Here is a 20,927-nt window from a genome sequence, read left to right on the forward strand (position 1 = left end):
ACGCACTACAATGACAATAGTTTAAAGCGATTTGAAGCATGTTTTATCTTCAAAATGGAAATATGGTTTTGGGGGGGTAGAGCTTTGTGACGTCATATTCGAGGGGGGGGGGCTGACTTTTTGTGACGCCGTGTGACGAAGGGGGGGGGGGGGGGGTCAAAAATCGTCCAAAATCGCGTGACGTCATTTATGGACGGCCCCTAACCCAATATCAGCCAACGAACGATGATGGATTTGTTGGGGACACAACCCGAAGCGACTCGATTTTATGGCTTTCAATGGGCGGTGAAGCGCAGCTGTTCAACACATAGGGCTTACCCTATTATTGTACAGGGCAAATTGAGGTTCTGTTTTTCCCCTTAGGGGCCGTCCATAAATGACGTCACACGATTTTGGACGATTTTTGACCCCCCCCCCCTTCGTCACACGGCGTCACAAAAAGTCAGACCCCCCCCCCTCAAATATGACGTCACAAAGCTCTGCCCCCCCCCCCAAAAAAAAAACACATGCTTCAAATCGCTTTAAACTACTGTCATTGTAGTGCGAATTTAATGTGGCGCTGCACTCTGATGTTGTAGGAGAAAACATTTATTAAAACGTCTATTTTATTAAGTAGGACGTGTTGTCTATATTTATTTAAAGTTGCGCATGTTGATGTGACGTCACATTTCTCACCCCCCCCTCTTCACACATCGTCACAAATATCTGACCCCCACCCTAATTGCGTGACGTCATGTATGGACGGCCCCTGTACACTACTATACATGACATTATCCAATGATAATAGGGGTTTCCCCTTTCTTCTGGCAACAAAACAGGTGTTAAGATGTTAAAACGCCAAACTTAACCCTTTTACAAAGAACCATGTCTGTATTAACCACAGAATGCAAAAAAACACGCCTTTTGGCGTCCTCTGGTCTAACACCATTTGAGACGAGGCTCAAAAGAAAGCCACAACACAAGGACGGCCGCTTGTGTTGTGGCCGAAACGTCCTGAGAATTCCCTTCTACGTGACTTTACCGAAAGAACCAAGAAGATGAATCCCTGCAGTCACGAAAGCTTGAAATCGAAATTGAACCGCCTCTACGGGGAGGGATTCCACATAACCTTGAGCTTAAATACGCTGCCAAGCTTAGCAGTGTTCATTGGAGCAGTCTTTCCGACAGCTGTTTCTTCACCTGAGGACGGCTGCTTGTGTTGTGACCGAAACGTCGTGAGAATTCCCTTCTACGTGACTTTACCGAAAGAACCAAGAAGATGAGCTCTAAGTTGTGTTCTGCTCCTTCTCGTCACCGTGTCGTGTCAAGAGAACTCTGTGAGCAAGTAATGAACGGTGGCAGTACTTTATTCATGCTCCAGACAGAAGCTTTTCATGTGAATAACCAAGGCCCGTACCGTAACACCGACTTTGCTTTCTTGCTCAGCATACTCCGTTGCACTTTCGGACACAACCACTAGAATGGAGCCTCCCAGCTAAATCCGCAATGTGTACGCGAAATTTATGATGCTAAAGAGCCGGGATGATCACTAACTCTCATCACCCAACAATAAAAAAAAAATAACTATTTCCATAAAAGTCACGTAGGTAAAAAAAGAGAAAATAAATTAAATCACGACGTTTCGGAAGCAACACAAGCAACCGTCATCAGGTGTTGACTGCTCCAGAAAAATTACTTAGGCGTGTGAAGAGAGTTATTACGAGAAACACACGCCTCAGTAATTTTGCTGGAGCAGTCAACACCTGATGACGGTTGCTTGTGTTGCTTCCGAAACGTCGTGATTTAAATTATTTTCTCTTTTTTACCTGCGTGACTTTACCGAAAAAAACAAAGAGTATGGACCCTTGCAGTCACGAAAACTTCAAATCTAGAATTATTTCCATAAATCCCAAGAAACTAAACCCCCATGTTACATGTAACAGGTATATGTACGAAAGATCGTACACTCTCGCGATTTGTCTATGTGCAGTGCCCTCGGCTCTGGCGCATATACGAGTGAGCATATGTTAAGCATTTTCGTTTTTCATAAAATTAGTTCTGCTCCTTCTTTGGTTACATTGAAGTGCAACTGACATGGCACCAGCTTGGGATCACGTGCTGTATTGATTCTGTTGAAAGAAATGTCTCCAGAAATCTGTGCCTTTTTCTGTCAGACTCAAGTCTCATTGCTAGTTTCACCATTTGGATATCACAACATGCATTTCCCAGATTCCTGCTTTCTTAAAAACTGCAAACCAGTAGCACCAACTAAAAATGTGGAATATCCATCTTTTTTACATTTTGAAAACACGGTATTGGTTTCATGTGCAATTAGTAGTTAAGCTATCCACGTCTGTATTGCTTTTTAATTATTTTCAGGGTAAACATTTGAGACATTCAATAACACTGGTCAACACACTTTTTCTGGCATAAGGTATTCCAACGGTTTTAAGGTAATTTTGGGGTGCTGATCTGGCATCAGTTTTTGTCTATCATATCAGGTTTTTGAGATATCAAATATTGCATTTTCAATAAAAAAAACTGCAGAAGAAAAATATTAAATAAATGTGGATATCTACATAAAATGAAATTATAAACACACTATCCTAAAAATACAGCACCATATTTTAACACTAAAGCAGTCACTGACTCGCAACAACTTGCAATCATAAGTGACAGAGTTAATTTCGGGTAAAATAAATGAAAATGAGGTATGCCGATAGCATAAAAATGATGTGATAGAGCAAATCAGATTTGGAATCAGCACCCTGAAATTAGTCTAAAACAGCTGCAAAAGTCCAGGCCAGAAAAAAAAATGTTTTTGTTGACCAGTGTAATCCATGTAAGTGGAACACTGTGTCAGTCAACTTTTTGGGATTCGCCCAAGCCATGCTTTGCTCACTCTTGACTCTTCAACTGCGAGCGCTGAGTGAAGCACTGCCTGCACACCGAGCAAGAGTACGCCTTCTCACCCGTGTGCGTCCGCAGGTGCGTCTCCAGGCCATGTGAGCTCGTAAATTCGTGCCCGCACACTTTTCAGACGTACGGCTTCTCGCCGGTATGAATGCGTGTGTGCGCCTTCAGCTCGCCCGATCGTAAAAAGCAACGCCCGCACACCTGGCAGACGTACGGCTTCTCGCCCGTGTGCGTGCGCATGTGGACCTTCCGCTCAAAGGCCCGGTGAAAGCCGCGCCCACACACCTCGCACTGGTATGGCTTCTCACCCGTGTGTTTGCACAAGTGGATCTTCAGGTCGCTAGACTGCCAAAAACCATCACCACACACGCCGCAGGTGTATGGCGCCTTGCCCGAATGCGTGCGCAGGTGGATGTTTAGACCAGTGGCCTGCAAGAAGACGCGCCCGCACACCTGGCAACGATGCACTTTCTTGTCTGTGTGCCTGCACAGGTGGGCCTCCAGTTCGCTAGGTGACGAAAAACTACTCTTGCACACCTCGCACCAATGCGGCTTCGCTCCATGGTTCTTCGCCTGAGCGTTTCCTCCGCGATCAGCTTCATCAAGTTCAAACTCACGTGACTCAATCTCACTCAAAGGAGGCGGCTGCTTCTGGTCTGTTGATACACTCCTTCTGTGTCGGTTGTCCAGTTTGTGTAATGTGCTATTAATAATAGAGATGGCAGCTGATGGTTCCTGTTGTGTTCCATCCGACCCCTCTCGTGGTAAAGAGTGTGGTTCATTGTCAGCTGCACATGTGAGGTGTTCCCCTGAATCAGGAAGAGGGGTTTTTCTTTGGATGATGAGATGTGGGTGGAAGTTCAAGAGAGGATCACCTTCAGAGAATACAAGGCAGTTCATCGTCACGTGTTAAGAACGGCCAGTAAACTTTATATATAAGTTTGTTTTGCAATACGTAATTAATGTGCATTGTGTACTGATATAAGTCAAGGCTCTATAACTGAAAGTGTAATATTTAACTGAAGGTCTTATATTTAAAACAGTATATTTATTATCATCAGCATTATAAAATTAATTTCTTAAAACAGAACAAGTCTTTTAGAGGTGGTGGGTTGACTCAAATATCAGTGCAATGAGCTGGCACCGCTGAGATCCTGGATTCGAATGCAGGCAACTGCCTGGTATAACACTGGCTTCTAAAGTGCAGTGATTTGTTTGGCAGCCTGATCATTAATGACTGCGCAACAAAATCATCATTTTACATTTGATTCTGAACTTCATTTAACTAATTTCCAGCTCTGACTTCAACTGTCTTGTGAAAGTACTTGTCATTAGCATATTGACCACAGTCACTTTAAGAGATCTGAGAGGTATGATGTTTACTTCGGTGAGCCATTCACGAACGTGAAGGTTGCGCTACTGTGCAAAGGGCACAACTGCCTATTTTAACGGGCGTATGCAAGGTACAACTGTGAGCCCCCTACTTTCTCCCAACTCACTTTTAGTGAAATACATATGGATGTTTTTAACCTGTATACAGTAATATGTAGGCTATAACTATATCTTATTTTAGTTGCACCATGTATTGGGTGTAGAAAAAGACAGACTCACAGTGACAGTATTAATAAAGAGATGTAAGGACACAATACTCACAATTAAGTAATCACGCGTCTTTCTTTCATGCGCATGTCAGTTAGCAAAAATGCCTGGTGTTCAGGAACAAACACCAGTAGCACTACTATATTTTACATGGTGTATTTGACGCGTAACAATGTTTTTTGCCATTTATGGTTAATTTTAGGAATATTTTTTCGATTATTTTTCTTTACTTGTTAATTCGTTTATTCAAGGCCCCCCTTGTGGCCGACTGGGCCCCTACGTGTCTCATAACGAATGCCACGTACCCCATAATTGCGCCCTTGCTATTGTACCGGACATCTGAATGGTACCTAAGTCTTATCACACGATGCCTTATCACATGATAGCAAATGGGGAGCACCTCAGTAGGTGCGCAATTGGTTCTTCGTGAAGATTTATAATCTTGAGTCACCAGCCGCCAATTAACAATGCATTTTTTTTCCACGAACACATGAATTCAAATATAACATAGGCTCACTTGAAGTGCGTTCAACTGAGCCTTGTTCCAATTCTTCAGATGGCAGCACGTAACTGGAAACATCAGCGGTGGTATCTGGGAAACACAAATGTGATTGAATAGCATCCAAACACAAACCCGAACACAAAACGTTTAGAGCCGATGCGTGTGCATACATTTACAATTGAATTCATGGGGAGAAAAATGTGGAATATGGTCCGTAAAGCTTCATGAATTAAGGATAAAAACTTTACCTTCAGGGGGCTCGCTTTTAATGAGGTTCTCCATGAATTTTGCTTTCACTGGACAAATAAATAAAACCACGAGATTACCATTGTGAGCAGTCATTGCCTCAATATTTTTCTTTCACTATATTTGGGATCAATGAATGACCGTTTTACCTTAATACCTGCATTACCAACAATTATATAAATCAGAAGACCAAGTGAAATAAAACCTTAGATGTCGATCGTGTGTGCTATAACTTTAAGCATTATTCAGTCCTTGCATTGAATCTGGCCTGTGACAGAACTAAAACGTAGTGTATCATGTGGTCAAGCAGCTGGTGAAACTCATTTGAGAACACTAAGCTGATGACTGTGGCTGTCATATAAAGTGGTGCTAACGCCATTATAATGTGTAATATCCATCACTGCATCAAGATTGCCACGAAGAATGTGTATCGCCCAGCGCTCGGGAGCATGGGGATAATAATTGTAACATGGTAAGAGGTTTCAAGCCAAAGATGTAAAGTGGCATGAGTTAAACGGTCCTGTAATTGTCTATGCATAAACCTCAATGTATGTAAAAACACATTTGACAGAGTTATGCTTTACCATTTTCTTCACTTGGATGCATTTCCATTTCCATGCCATCAGAATTGACAGCATCTGTCGATGAAGCAGAAGCTACCACATATTTACGATTGTCCATGTCATCCAACCTCTGCACGGACAAAAGCAGCTCCCGGCTCAAGCCGCTGAACAGCGCGAGCAGCACATCCACCAGGCCTCCCAGCATCACGTCGCCAGGGGAGGAAGCGGTATCGTCCCAGCACGGCGTCTCAGCGTCGTGGGGCTCGGCACCCTGCAGGGCCTTCACCACCTGCCGCAGCACGGCGTAGAAGCCGAAGGGCAGGCGGTCGCGCGCCGTGGCCAGAAGCTCGGCCCGCACGAGGCCGTCCCTGACGCAGGCGCGCAGGACCCCGTAGTCTCGGATCCCCAGCTCCGAGTCCATGGCCCGGGCCACCTCCGCATTTACGCCTTGCGCCTCCAGCCACGCCGGGAAGTCCCCACTCGGCTCCAGCACCGGGGTGTCCACTGTAGCCGTCATCCTGATGGGATGTGCAGATAACCTGTATGTTTCTTCACGAGGCATGACTGACATTTTAAATATATGTTCTTTGGGTCTTTTGGGTCACAAAAACTACGACATTTCGATCGCAACACAAGCGGTCGTCATCAGGAAGACTTCTCCACAAATCTGGCTGTCGCCTGATGAAGCTAGTTGTAATTACTGGCGAAGCGTCGTACTCCGTTTGTAAATGTTGTGGCTTGGCTCTCTAACACACCGGTGTGCTGTACTAGTGACGAATTGGCCACGTTCTGTTTACGTGACAACCCTCACTAGTTGGCTGTGTCGGGTGGTGGCGGGTTTTAACGACACATTTATATATTTACGCGATCTAACCCAAAAACCTCTATTATGGAAGGTAGGCACTGATAAAGGGTTGACAGGTATGCTATCGTGTGTAGCCAGGTCGCCTCTGAACAAGAGCGAACAGCTGACTGGGCTATAACCGGGTAAAATAAAAGTGACAATTTTTTAGTCTCACACTCAACTCTTGTATGAATCTCTCTTTTTCGGCTGGCCATCAAACACAGATGGTCACTGCATCGTGCGGCGCTTTCAGATGCGCTTCTGCGACCATCTGGAACCGCTCTTCCGATATTAGGAAGCCACTGGAGCTCTGCACTTTTAAACTCAGTTATTGAAAACTGCGTTTTTTGTTGAGTTTGTTGTCCTTCCCCCACACCTCCGATTAACACGGTTTGGCTACGTACGGCGCAAAAGAAGTTCAACATACATATGCACCGAACAACAAGACAGATAAACAAAAACCGAAATACATTCATCAACTGTAGCCTTAAAAGGACAGAATATATAATCTTAATAGCACGTGACAGCATGTAGTCCCGAATACATGTCAACCCCAAAGTGTTCACACATCAGCGGGACTCCTACTTGTACCTATGTTGATCTTCTTTCGCACCGTACCTAGCCAATCGGAGGTGCAACACTCACTGAGCACCGCATTTACGACTCCTACCCGCATGTCTGTTGAACTTCTTTTGCACCGTACCTAACCAGTCGAAGACTCAACGCTAAACGAGCACAGCATTTACGACTCCTACCCGTACCTATGTTGACTTTCTTTCGCACCGTACCTAGCCAATCGGAGGCGCAACACTTAACGAGCACAGCATTTACGACTCCTGCCCACATGTACGTTGAACTTCTTTCGCACCGTACCTAGCCAATCGGAGGCTCAATACTCAATAAGTACCGCAGTTAGGACTCCTACCCGTACCTATGTTGACTTTCTTTCGCCCCGTACCCAACCAATCGGAGGCTGAACACTCAATAAGCACCGCAGTTAGGACTCCTACCCGCGTGTCTGTTGAACTTCTTTCGCACCGTACCTAGCCAGTCAGAGACTCAACACTCACTGAGCACCGCAGTTAGGACTCCTACCCGCATGTATGTTGAACTTCTTTCGCACCGTACCTAGCCAATCGGAGGCACAACACTTAACGAACACAGCATTTACGACACCTACCCGTACGTGTTGAACTTTTTTCGCACCGTACTTAGCCAATCGGAGGCTCAACACTCAATAAGCACCGCAGTTAGGACTCCTACCCGTATGTACGTTGACTTTCTTTCGCACCGTACCTAGCCAATCGGAGGCACAACACTTAACGAGCACAGCATTTACGACTCCTGCCCACATGTATGTTGAACTTTTTTCGCACCGTACCCAGCCAATCGGAGGCTCAACACTCAACCGCATTTATACGCGCAAAAACGAAATGTATGATTTTTTTTTTACACAAACAAATGGAACTTAAACATAAACCCCACCCCCCGCACCCCCTCCACGTGTCTCCGCTCCTCGTCGTCGTCCTCTCGGCGCGTCCCACGTTGTCGCTGTGCAGCTTCGTCCTGAAGTGAACCGTGAGGTCGTAGACGCCGGACGCCGCCACTTTGATGTCGCGTCGGCACACGGTGCAGAAGGCGAATTGCTCGCCCAAGCGCGACGCGACGATGCAGTCGAACTGAGTTGTCCACTGGGGCAAGAACTTCGAGTGGTAGGTCTTCGGTCGCTTCGGTGGAGGCTCCATGGGTGGCTGTTTGTGCTTTTTTTGGGAGGGTGGTTAAGCTCTCTAATGCCGAGGACAGAGAAGTTAAAATCGATGCGTGGGTGAGATTACCTCTTGAAGACGCACGTGGTGGGGGTGGTGGAAGGAGGTGGGTGCGTTTACAGCAAGAGACGTAGTGAACGACGACGACGACAACGAAGAAACTGTAAAAATGCAGACAATTCGAGCACTAAATGTTATGCGAAAGATTGTGATTGTGACCGTGCGTGCTGTCACGTGTACGGTGTGTGTCCGTCTAGAGACACCCCCAACACCACCACCCACATTAATGGTAAATACCGCGGGGGGTTAGGGACCGTGGGGATTTGACCACGAGGGCATGTTCACTGCCAACGTGCTGACGAGACATTAGCGATGCTGCAACGTAACGTCACCCGTATAATCGTTTTGCATAACGTAACAAGAGCATTGCGATTGTCGCAACTTGTTTTTTCCCCCTTTAAAGTGCAGTATACCAGCAACACCGCACGTCATTTTGGACGTGGCTGTCCGTGCATCCTCCAGTCAGCCAGCCAGCGAGCAAAACTTTTTCTCATCCTGTTTACTGTGGCACCGGTATATGATTGCGTATCCTACGCGCCGGGAAATCCAGCCAGGCAGCTAGGAATCCAGACAAATTGTTTTTTTTCCGAATAGAGTTTATATTTTTTCCTGACCACGAGGGAATATTTACTGTCAACGGGCTGACGCGATATTAGCGATTCTTCTAAATAACGTCCTCCGATAATCGTTTTGCGTAATGTAGTATACGAACAACACCGCACATCCTTTTGGACGTGACTGTCTGTGCATCCTCCAGCCAGCCAGCGAGCAAATTTTTTTTCTCATCCTGTATACTGTGGCACCGGTATATGATTGCGTATCTTACGCGCCGGGAAATCCAGCCAGGCAGCTAGGAATCCAGCCAAGAAAACTTTTCGTTTTTTAATATAGTATTTATTTCTGACAAAAAATCTTTGCTTTAAACAACTGCCACAAAGTTATCCTTATGAACAAATAGTTCACTTTAGATGAGTGATTTGCAAATTGTTATCCGAAGTAATTCACACCATGGTGATTATATTACCTCGTTATTTTCGTAGTTGTGAGCATTGTAGGTTGTAAAGTTGCAAGGATTTATGGAAAGTGAATGTTCAGAGAACAGCAGCTCAGGCACTTTTAAGTAATATTTATTTATACTGGAAGTACAGCACATTAAAATAAATCATACAATTGTGAAAATGCGACAACTGTTATCACAATATTCGTCACATCCCGAAAATTAACATCCTATCGCATTGTGAATATTATAGAGGAAAGTATATTTAGATTAATGCTTTTACTAAACGAAAACAAATCTATATTTGAAGTTTTCGTGACTGCAGGGATCCATACTCTTTGGTTATTTCGGTAAAGACCCAAAGAATATGAAAGCTGTTGCCTGCTTATTCCCAAAATGCAGCCAAGAGGGTTTGTCCATCAGCTCACAGCAAAACATTTTCTTGTGTGGTTTTCCCACCTGATGATTGCTTGTGTTGCAATCGAAACGTCGTGATTTAATGTATTTTATACCTACGTGACTTTACCGAAAGAACCAAAGAGTATGAAAACAAACCTCTCAAATAAACACAGACACTGTCCTGGTAAATGCACAATACGTAACACGGGTATATAGGAACCTTATGGCGGGACCCCGAAAACCCATAAGCCCCCGGATCTCGCATAAAACATTAAAATGTAAACAAAAACGTTGCTCTTTTTCACCAATGGGTTTGAAGGATGGTGGCAAATGTTGTATTGTTAAACTATGCCCTTAAAACTGAAAACTACTTACCTGCAGTACCTCTAGTTAAAAACACTATTGAAAAAATAATTTACACCCCTCTGTCAATCATCGTGTTTCTCAGTGTGGATATGTGAACACACTTTGTAAAAATACGTACAATAGTACGTGTTTTCAATGCGCTGTTCATATTGTAACAAGCGTTTATACCAATGTTACTCTACAGAGTAGTAGGTCGCCACTCCTCTTATCCGCATTGATACGAGCGGTATATGGGGACTATAGCTTAACCGCAAAAAAACCTATCTGCACAAATGCATACGGACAAGAGAAGTATTATCAAACAGGAGGAATTCACGGTGCAACGCATCTCATCTGTTAAATATCTGCAGGTAAGAGGATTGTCATCGATTGATCCTGGCTGGAGACATTGGTAGGTCACAAATAATAAAGGTAAGAGAGCAGTTTCACTGTATTATGCATACCGTGATGACAAATAAAGGACTTAAGTTTGAGAAGCTTTGGATAAGACTTGTGATCCTGCCCATACCCGAGCATTGAGTGCATTCGCTTGTTCAGCTCTTGTGCGCATTCGTCCTCGCTGCTGCTGCTGCTTGGACACGACATGACATAACAGAATGATCCGCGCCAGGTGGGTCGCGGCGTTTATGTTGGGCGGTGGGACGGAGTCGCCAAAAATCCATTGATTAATTACGATTTTGACTTTCGTTTATTCGGGACCCCGGGGTCCCGCCATAAGGTTCATAGAGTGAACTCAAATATCTGGGTTGTGTATTAACCGCGCTGGAAAAAAAAATATTAGAACACATAGGCCACCTCCTCCGCCGTTAACCTGGATAAGCTACAAAATGGGAAGATATTTTTTTTAAGCCAAAGCACACATATATATATACAGTACATGCTAGGAATGCAAATGTTTGTGCAAATGTGTTTTTTAAGGTTATTTCTAGGCCAGCGGTTCTTAACCTGGGATGTAGGCACCCCATGGGGTGCGACATGGCCTTTTCTGGGGGTGTGAGTCATGGCCAGATCTTTTTAGAAAGTAAATCATCAAAGACGCAAATTAATCACGGGCACGTAAGTACAACTACTTAGTTTCATCAAACCTAGGTACTTATTCACATTGTAATTGTTTTTTTACGATTGAGAAGCGAAGGAGTGAAGGCTGGAGTAAAGGTTAATAACCACTGCTTGATGCATTTAACTATAAGCACGGTTGGCTTCGTACGGTGCGACACATGTTAAACATACACACACGGATTAACCGGTTCTGATTTACGATTCATGCAAATGTAACGCTGTTACCTGAAAAGAGTGTGAAGCATTTCCACAGAATTCGCATCTCAAGCAAAGCAGTTGCAACGATTGATGTTCGAGAACAGATCACGGATGTGGGCATCGCTTTACCCCTGGGCTGGGCTAAAACGATTACACACAGGATGTGTTCCTTCTCAGAGCTAGAGTTTGAGTCACATTACGTGCAGAACCAAACGTAATGTGATGGTGTATGTATGTTAACCTGCTTTCGCACCGTACGTAGCCAAGCGTGCTCATCAGAGGTGCTGGGGGTGTGTGTGCAGTCTAAACCTATCTATTTTTTATTTTATCAAACAAGGCCCATTGAGCTATAATAGCTCTTTTTTTCAGAAACGGCCTGGCCACAAATAATAGCTCAACTAAGTGGCTTATCAAGTGGGTATTTATAGCAGACAAATACTTAAAATGCATGTTTCTAAACTTGGAGGGAAAACCCAGAGGACCCGGATTAAAATCCACAGGCGTCAAGGTCGGGATCGAAACCACGATCTCCTGTACAACAGGCAAGGTAGTTAATATCTCGCCACCGTGGCACCTAGTCATTAGTCTCTATGTTGAGACCATGAAATCGATACACTTGAGAATCTTGAGAATCCAGAAACTCAGCGAGGCCAGCTTAGCCCTCTGACTTCTGGGGTACCACTTGGTTACAAACTCAATTTCCCCCAAATGCTGTCAACATGTCAGTATGCTAAGCAATTTTAATTTTCAGTCACAGCACAAAAAGTGTTAAGTTTACAGCAAATAATTTTTGGAGAATTATAACACGGTAATTCTAATGCTGTGAACACTTAACATTACTACGGTGTGGAAAAAGCAATGTAGCACATCTTTCTCTGAAAAGGCTACTACTTTGGGTGGTGTATGCGCTGGTGACTGTTAAGATTAGCAACCTGCGAAAAGGCCTTGTCACACATCTTGCATCGAAAAGGTTTTTCTCCTGTGTGTGTGCGGTAGTGATTGTTCAGATTTGTCACTTGTGTGAAGGCTTTTCCGCATATCTGGCACCGGTAGGGCTTTTCCCCCGTGTGCGTGCGATAGTGATTGTTAAGATTGGTGACCTGCGAAAAGGCTTTGTCACACATCTTGCAGTGAAAGGGTTTCTCCCCAGTGTGAATGCGCCAGTGATTATTGAGCTGGGTTACTTGTGAGAAGGCTTTTCCACACTCTTTGCAAATAAAAGGCTTATCTCTCATGTGTATGTGCTGATGATTGTTCAGATGCTTGGCAAGCGAGAATACTTTGTTACACACCTTGCAGCAATGGGGCGTTTCTTGCCTGTGTATGCACTGATGGCCGTTAAGTTTTGTGACTTTTGAGAACGTTTCACCACACTTTTCGCAGCGGTGGCAATTCTCCCCTCTGTGTATTCGCTGCTCGTTCTTAAGTTGGGTGAAAAGCGAGGATTTTGACTGCTTAAAAGTCCCAAATGATTTCTCACTGCTCTGTGTACCCTGGTGATATCCCAGCTGGTTTGTGCGCAAGTAGGCTTTGCCGTAGCCCTTGCAAAGATACCACATTCCGCCCTTGTCTCTTTTCCAATAGTAACTCAGACTCCCGTAGATCCTGAACATGCGCTCATTAAAGTCACAGCCATACAGATTTCCTTTCGTGTGCATACGTCGATGGCGCTTAAAGGCACCGTTTTGTAAAAAGCCTCGTCCGCACCGTTCGCAGTGATAAGCTCTCTTGCCTAGCGCTTTATGCTTCTTAAAGACATCCCTGGTGAGCTTCACGCTGTACGGTTTGGCGCAGCGCAGTCCAATCTCTTTGAGCGCCAAGTTACATTTCCTTTGCCGCACCGCATTCTGGCGCACGGCACTCATCCAAATCGATCTTCCCACTGTGCATGCTAGAGACATGCGGCGAGTGCTGGAACCGACATCTGCTTTTTCACGTTTCACCGCGTCAGATGCTCCACGCTGCAGCAACTTTGACGTGCCGGCTTTGGGAGCATGTGAGGTCTCTCGTGCCTCGTGGGCCAATGAGGTCACGAATTCGATGACGAAATCTACATTTTTCTCCAAGTCTTCTCCATCTAAAGTAGAACATGACCAAACAAAAGACTGTGAAGCCGCATATATGTTGAATTTCTTTTGCACCGTACGCAGCCAACCGTGCTAAACAGAGATGCGGGTGAACGACAAGAAGCTAAACACAAAGAGCAGTTCTAAACAAATTAGTTTTCGATCTAGATTAAAAAGTGCATAACTCCATTGGCTTCCTAATCATCATTATTCAGCTGCCTACTGATGAATATACAGTATGTATTAATATTCATTACTTCCTATTAATAATATTAAATTACAGCCCTTTATCAATCCACTGCTGGATGAAGGCCTCTCCAAACTGTGGTAGTAATTGGGGTTATATGATCATACCTCATTGCTCTGATAAGTGTGAGTTGGTGAAGGGGGGGCAGTACCAGCTCAGACATCACCTGCCACTGAGTGGTATTTAGAAATTAAAACTCAGGTCACCAAGTTTATACAGCAGTCCGCTCATCCTTATGCAAGTATATTATATATGTCTATGTATATGTGTATGCATTTGGGAGCGGTGGCGCAGTGGTTAGCGCGCTGCGCTACAAACCCAGCGACACGAGTTTAATTCCTGCTCATGGCCAACACCAGTGACGGTTATCTGAACCGGTCCTGGGCCTCTCCTAGGCCGACTCAGCCTCAAATGAGTACCTCGTGCGGTGTGTAAATTTCGCCACTATGGAGACAAAGGCAGCCGGGCATGGTGCTGGCCACCCACTCCCTTGTGTGCCGTGCCGGCCTTCATAGGTGCTCGCTAACAGCACTTGCCCCAACAGTCTGTTAAAGGCTATACGGGGGATCTTTGTCTTTGTGCATTTGAGCTTGTATTTATACATGTATTTCTACGTTTAAGTCTGTGGGAGGGTACAAATGGGAGTTATTTGGGGAGGGGAGGGAACAAAGTCTGCAAATTTTTACAGCCATATTCTAGTTGAGCAATAATATCTGTAAATGCTAATTAAAAAACTAAACTATTGTTTTTTTTACCAGGTAAGGCCCACTGAGCTATACAGCTCTTTTTGAGGAGTGACCTGGCCACAAATGATAGCTTAACGAAGTGTCTTATCTTGTGGAAATGTATTGCAGCCAAATATTCTCAATGTGGAGGGTAAAAATCAGAGGACCCAGAGAAAAATCCATGCGACCACAGGGAGAAAATTCAAACTCAAAATATACAGGGGTCATCGTCGAGATCGAACTCACGACCTCCTGTATACCAGGTGCGGTAGTTAACTTCTCGCCACAGCAGCACCCCAATTATCACTTATCACTATAAAGTAGCTGGAAACACGACTGCTGATGTAGAGTGCAACAGAAGCGTGCGTTTAACATGTTGATGAGACGCTCACCATCGCAAACTTCGGTTTTAATCCTATAACCGGTCAGGAAAGGGATGAAGCTGGTCTTGGCCGAAGAAGCATCTGGGGAAAACCACAAACACCATGCAAGTACTTAGCAATCACATCATGTGTTATGTACGTCTTAAGTTGACTGCACGTGTTCACTTGTTTATATTATTACCACTCTCCAGGAACTCTTCCTTTTCCACTTTAATAGCCTTATTAAGACTGTCCCGAGTCAGGGGAAGAGCAGAGGTCTCGGCGCACATCGCCGAACCGTCCATCGCTCCCCAGTCCCTGCGCGGACAGCAGCAGCAGCAGCTCTCAGCCAAAGCCGGCAAACACCGCGGAGCAGAACGTCCACGAGAGGTCTCCTCCCAGCGTCACGTCGCCAGTTGAGGAAGAGTTTCTGCCAGGAAGGCTTCTTCTTCTGTATGGCTGCTGATGTAGATGCAGAGAGCAACGACTACGAATTCACATTCAGGTGGTCAAGCCGGACAACCGCGTCAGGAGCAGCGAAGTGCCAAGAGGTCACCGGAATATTGTTTTTTACCATACAATGTTCCCTCGTTATTCGTGGATATCCGCGAATCGCATCTGTACCGCTACACGACTGCATCGAGAGAAAGAAAGTGATGAGAGAGAATGTGATGAGAGATAAAGTGATGAGAATGTTATAGTTTACTTATGTATTACTTCAGTAATTACTGGCGAAATGTCGTACTCAGATTGTAAATGTTGTTAATTTGCTCTCCAACACACCGGTGTTGCTGTACTAGTAACGAATTGCCATGTTCTGTTTACGTGACAAACCTTACTAATTGGCTGTTTCGGGTGGTGGCGGGTTTAACGACACGTTGACATTTTTACGCGATCTAACCCAACCCCCCCCCCCCTATATTATGGATATTGGTTGCGAAAGCCTATGTGTTCAACTGCGTTACATTTAAGCAAAAACAGTGCAACATTACATTATCTGACCGTGTGAAACATATCAACCTTACTTAACCGCCACACACAAAGTGCAAGTATTTGTGCAAGCAGGGATGCCCAATGGTTCCTGAAGGTTCTTTGGGCTGGGTGGAGTCGCGTAACCAGCGTGGGGGCAGGGGGGTGCCTTGCCCCCCCCTCTGGTGGCCAAAGCTACGAGTTCGGGCCCCCCTTGATAACCACCACGTTTTCAACAACAGTGTAAAAGAACAAAACGAATGATTTATAACGCAGTTTAAACTACATTATTTTTGTAATCAAAATGCCGTCATTTACGTCATACGTTTGGCGGCCGTGCGAGACAAATAAAATATTGGGGGGGGGGGGGGGGCACCTGATCGACTGCCCCCCTGAACTGTTATTGTCGTCGTTACTACGCTGCTGGCTGGGGGCGAGGGAGCAGAATTCAAAGAGGGGGCCGGCCCAACCCCCCCAACACCACCAATTATATTTGATGAATAATTATTCATCAATTATAATATATGAAAAAGTATTCATATAATTATGCGTAATTATACATACATTATAATTGATTAATAATATCCAAGACCACGTATAATTATGCAGCAATTAGAATTGATGAATAATTATGCATCGATTATAATTGATGAATAATGGTTCATCAATTATAATTTATGAAAAAGTATTTATGCATGATTATACATATGAATAATCATCTCGAATACCACGTATAATTATGCATCAATTATAATTGATGAATTAATATTCATCAAAACGCAGGTCACGGTGTGGGGAGGATCCGTTTTGTTTACGACCCAGAGCGCGCTGCTGGTCTCCATCGGGGCGCCACGTGGTCTTCGAGATGTTAACTACCTCGCCTGGTGTACAGGAGGTCGTGGGTTCGATCCCGATCCTGACGCCTGCTGCTGTATATTTTGAGTTTGTGTGTCTCTCATCATCATCACGGTGGCTAGGAGATGTTAACTACCTCGCCTGGTGTACAGGAGGTCGTGGGGTTGATCCTGATCCTGACGCCTGCTGCTGCTGTATATTTGGAGTTTGCGTGTCTCTCTCTCTCTCATCATCATCACGGTGGCTAGGAGATGTTAACTATCTCGCCTGGTGTACAGGAGGTCGTGGGTTCGATCCCGATCCTGACGCCTGCTGCTGTACATTTTGAGTTTGTGTCTCTCTCTCTCATCATCATCACGGTTGCTATGAGATGTTCACCAACTTGCCTGGTACACAGGACGCCTGCTGCTGTATATTTTGAGTTTGTGTGTCTCTCTCATCATCATCATCACGGTGGCTAGGAGATGTTCACCAACTTGCCTGGTATACAGGACGCCTGCTGCTGTATATTTTGAGTTTGTGTGTCTCTCTCATCATCATCACGGTGGCTAGGAGATGTTAACTACCTCGCCTGGTGTACAGGAGGTCGTGGGTTCAATCCCGACCCTGACGCCTGTTTTATATTTGCACTTTGTGTCTCTCTTTCTCTCACTCCCCGTGGTCGCGTGGATTGTTGTTTCCCCTCCACGTTTATAATCAACACGAGGCGTTTATAATCAACACGAGGCGTTTATAATCAACACGAGGCGTTTAGAGCATCTGGCTTGCTCTCACATATCCACACGACGACGATGATGATCCCACTTCGTCAAGCTATCGTTTGTGATGGCCAGGTCGCTTATATAAAAACAAGAAGCTATTGTAGCTCAGTGGGGCCTTACACGTGGTACAATAACAACAACGGTTTAGTTTAGATCGCTCTCTTTGGCTGTGTTGTAGCGCAGAAGCAACGATACAACACAAATTAAGAGAGAGCGAGCGAGGATGTATCACGAATAAAACGATCCCAAAAAAACACATATTGAACACTTTTGACTGTTAAAGATTAATATTTTTAAAAACACAATAACAATTGTATGCGAGTACTGTTACAGGTAAACCTCACCGCGCTTTTGTGTGGCGTGTCCAGGGGACTCCGCGTTGATGGGTTCTGTTGGGTTCGGGTCGGTTTTTTTTAGACTTTGTCGGATTCTTAAAAGAAGAAGAAGAATTAAACAACAAATAAAAAAATAAAATAAAAAATGTTACAAAATAAAAATTAACAAATGTCCAGGACTCTACGAACAGGGTGGACAAAACCCTGTCCCCTCTTTCTCTCTCGCGCGAGATTCGTCACTTAGGGTCCGCGAACAACTCCGTGTTGCGGGGGTGGGGGTTGGGATTTAAAAGCCTCGCGAGAAATTTCCGCCAAAAGCTGTGAAGCTGCGGGGTTCCTTCAAGGGCCTGGGTCGTGCCTGGGATGGGTGACCCCACCAGTGTACCTCGGGTTGCTACAGGGCTGCTGTTGGGGCGGAGGAGGGGGTGGGGTGCTACGTTTTTTGGTTTGGCCATGTTTGTTGTAGCACGGAGTTAGACTGATGGCTTTAATCTAAGTTGTCTTGTGGTTGTTGATGTTTGACTTTCATCCCACTGGGATTTTTGCACACAGCGTTGGTGTACGGTGCTTTTCAAGGAAAATTTTGCTGTTTTTTCCTGGATTTTTCTGTTTGCGCATAGTCACTTTAAGATGTTTTCTTGTTCATGTTTTTGCTTGTTGCTGTTGCACCCGATTCAGGAGCCAAATGGTTCACAGGGCTATACCAAATAAATGAAACTGAAACGTGGTGGGCAGCAGTAGTGGTGGCTAGGAGATGTTGACTACCTCGCCTGGTGTGCAGGAGGTCGTAGGGCCGATCCCTGACCCTGATGATGTCTGCTGCTGTATATTTGGAGTTTGCGGTGTCTCCCTCTCTCTCATCATCATCACAGTTGCGAGATGTTGACTACCTCGTCTGGTGTGTAGGAGGTCGTGGGGTCCATGCTGACTCCGACGATGCCTGCTGTATATTTGGACTTTGGCTAGTAGATGTTAACTACCTCGCCTGGTATGAAGGAGTGGTGGGTTCAATGCCGACCCTGACGATGCCTGCTGCTGTATATTTGGACTTTGTGGTGTCTCTTTCTATCCCAGTGGTCGCGTGGATTTTTCTCAACGTTCATCCTACAAAGTCCCATCACAAGGGAGAAACACAAATACAAATGTCCCGTATTGAAACGGCTGTACGCCGTATGAACCTGAAAACTAAATTTATCCTGTAAAAGAATACTGGTAAACCGTATGGGTTGACGGGTATGGAATCATGTAGTGTATAGTGTATAGTAGTGTAGTGTAGCGTACCATAATGTATAGTAGTGTAACGTATAATAATGTAGTGTATAGCATACCTACCTGTCAACCCCTTATCAGTGCCTACCTTATTATAGACCTCGATGCAGAAGCAAATCCTCGTGATCGCCGTGGTTGACACTTGTGGGGGGGGATCTCACAGGGGGCCTCGCTTTAAAAAAAAGTTTAATTGAAAATAATAATTATGATCACCACAACAACCGCTTTAGGAAAACAATGCTTGTGCCTCGGTTATCCGATTTCCACGCATCGCCAAAGCAATTTGGAAGACCCGGTGCACTTTTAAGTCATCTACATGGATAACTCATTTCTTGATAATTGCTTTTTTGTCTTCGGTTTCTTGTCACCCCCTGCTCCCCGCACCTCCGATTATCACAATTTGCTACGTACGGTGCGAGAGAAGTTCAACATGGTACATACAAAACATACAATGCAACTCTTCTTGGCCAAAGCATCCCAGTACATCCTTCAACTCGTCTTATTCATACTCTTTGGGTCTTTCTTCTTATCCACTATACAGCAATACCTATTGGCCCTCTCTATGTGCTATGAAGGGCCATTTCCCGAAACGTCGCCTTGTTACTGTGTGTATATATGTATCTTCTTGTCAGTGGGGAGCGGTAGTGTAGCAGTTTAGCACGCTGTGCTACGAACCCAGTAATCCGGGTTCGATTCCCCCAGGACCTGGGCCTCCCCCGTATGTCGACTCAGCCTCAAATGAGCACCTAGTGCGGTGTGTAGCAAATATCGTCACTGGGGGAGACAAAGGCGGCCGGGCGTGGTTGCTGGCCACCCAATCCCGACACGGCCAATTAGTAAGGGGTTTGTCACGTAAACAGAACACGCCAATTCGATTGCTAGTACAGCACTAACCGGTTGTGTGTTGGAGAGTAAAACCCGCAACAACATTTACAGGCTTTCAATTGTCCATAATATATGGGTTTTTTTGGGGTGAGATCGCGTAAATATAAATGTGTCGTTAAACCAATCTTGCTGTCCGCCTGATGATGCTCGTTGTAAGTACCAGAGAAATGTCGTACTCGGATTGTAAATGTGGGTTTGCTCTCCAACACACCCGAGTGCTCAGATTGTAAATGTTGTGGGTTTACACTCCAACACACAACTGGTGTGCTGTACTAGTAACGAATTGACCACGTTCTGTTTACGTGACAAACCCCTTACTAATTGGCCAGATTTGACTGTCCAGCATGATGGTTGTCCGCCTGATGAAGCTAGTTGTAATTATTGGCGAAATGTCGTACTCAGATTGTAAATGTTATGGATTTGTTCTCCAACACATCGGTGTGCTGTATGAGTAACGAATTGGCTACGTTCTGTTTACGTGACAAACTTTACTAATTGGCTGTGTCGGGTGGTGACGGGTTTAACGACACATTTAGATTTCCTGATGATGCGAGTTGTAATTACTGGCGAAACGTCGTACTCGAAAAGTAGTTGTTGTGAGTTTACTCTCCAACACACAACCGGTGCTGCTATACTAGTGTATTGAGCGACTTCTCAGACACGTCGAGTAGAAGAAGGCTTCTTATTTATTAAGAACACACTGGGCGATACATTGTGTAACGCAGCTACACATAGGCGACGGAGTGAGTCTTCAGAAGATCAGCCACATGGTCGGAGACAAAGAGATGACGAAAAGATGACGACAAACATCGACGCAGCCAAAACCCGTAACAGCCACGAACCTCTGGTCGGTCCCCCTTATATCTGTCCCGGCGCGGCCAAGCTCCACCTCTTTCCACGCCCCCTTTCCAGAACCTTCTAGCTGGTTCCCGGAGCTTCTCGACTGACTCCGCCTTCTA

General features: G+C 45.1%; 2 protein-coding genes across 6 annotated transcripts; both read right to left on the reverse strand.

The window, feature by feature from the left end:
• Positions 1-1,800: 1,800 nt before the first annotated feature.
• LOC133359218 (zinc finger protein 79-like) lies at positions 1,801-8,679 on the reverse strand. The gene is made up of 5 exons (XM_061577666.1): positions 8,144-8,679; positions 5,827-6,323; positions 5,245-5,292; positions 5,012-5,086; positions 1,801-3,770 (listed from the first exon to the last, which is right to left on the reverse strand). Exons 1-5 carry the CDS (start codon positions 8,392-8,394, stop codon positions 3,016-3,018), a joined length of 1,626 nt encoding a protein of 541 aa, XP_061433650.1. The 5' UTR covers positions 8,395-8,679; the 3' UTR covers positions 1,801-3,015.
• Positions 8,680-9,421: 742 nt separating this feature from the next.
• LOC133359227 (zinc finger protein 420-like) lies at positions 9,422-20,774 on the reverse strand. 5 transcript variants are annotated; one of them, XM_061577681.1, is made up of 5 exons: positions 20,549-20,774; positions 19,172-19,255; positions 15,097-15,356; positions 14,925-14,996; positions 9,422-13,571 (listed from the first exon to the last, which is right to left on the reverse strand). In XM_061577681.1, the coding sequence occupies exons 3-5, from the start codon at positions 15,197-15,199 to the stop codon at positions 12,382-12,384; spliced, it is 1,365 nt and encodes a 454-aa protein (XP_061433665.1). In that variant the 5' UTR covers positions 15,200-15,356; positions 19,172-19,255; positions 20,549-20,774; the 3' UTR covers positions 9,422-12,381. The 5 variants fall into 5 exon arrangements, with proteins under 5 accessions (XP_061433665.1, XP_061433666.1, XP_061433663.1 ...); XM_061577682.1 differs by lacking the exon at positions 20,549-20,774 and having other exon boundaries at positions 15,097-15,353; positions 19,172-19,307; XM_061577679.1 differs by lacking the exons at positions 19,172-19,255; positions 20,549-20,774 and adding an exon at positions 17,824-18,035 and having other exon boundaries at positions 15,097-15,353.
• Positions 20,775-20,927: the final 153 nt, after the last annotated feature.

Source organism: Lethenteron reissneri, chromosome 64, assembly GCF_015708825.2.
Source record: "Lethenteron reissneri isolate LAM-NWPU_2019-01 chromosome 64, ASM1570882v1, whole genome shotgun sequence".
NCBI lineage: Eukaryota > Metazoa > Chordata > Hyperoartia > Petromyzontiformes > Petromyzontidae > Lethenteron > Lethenteron reissneri.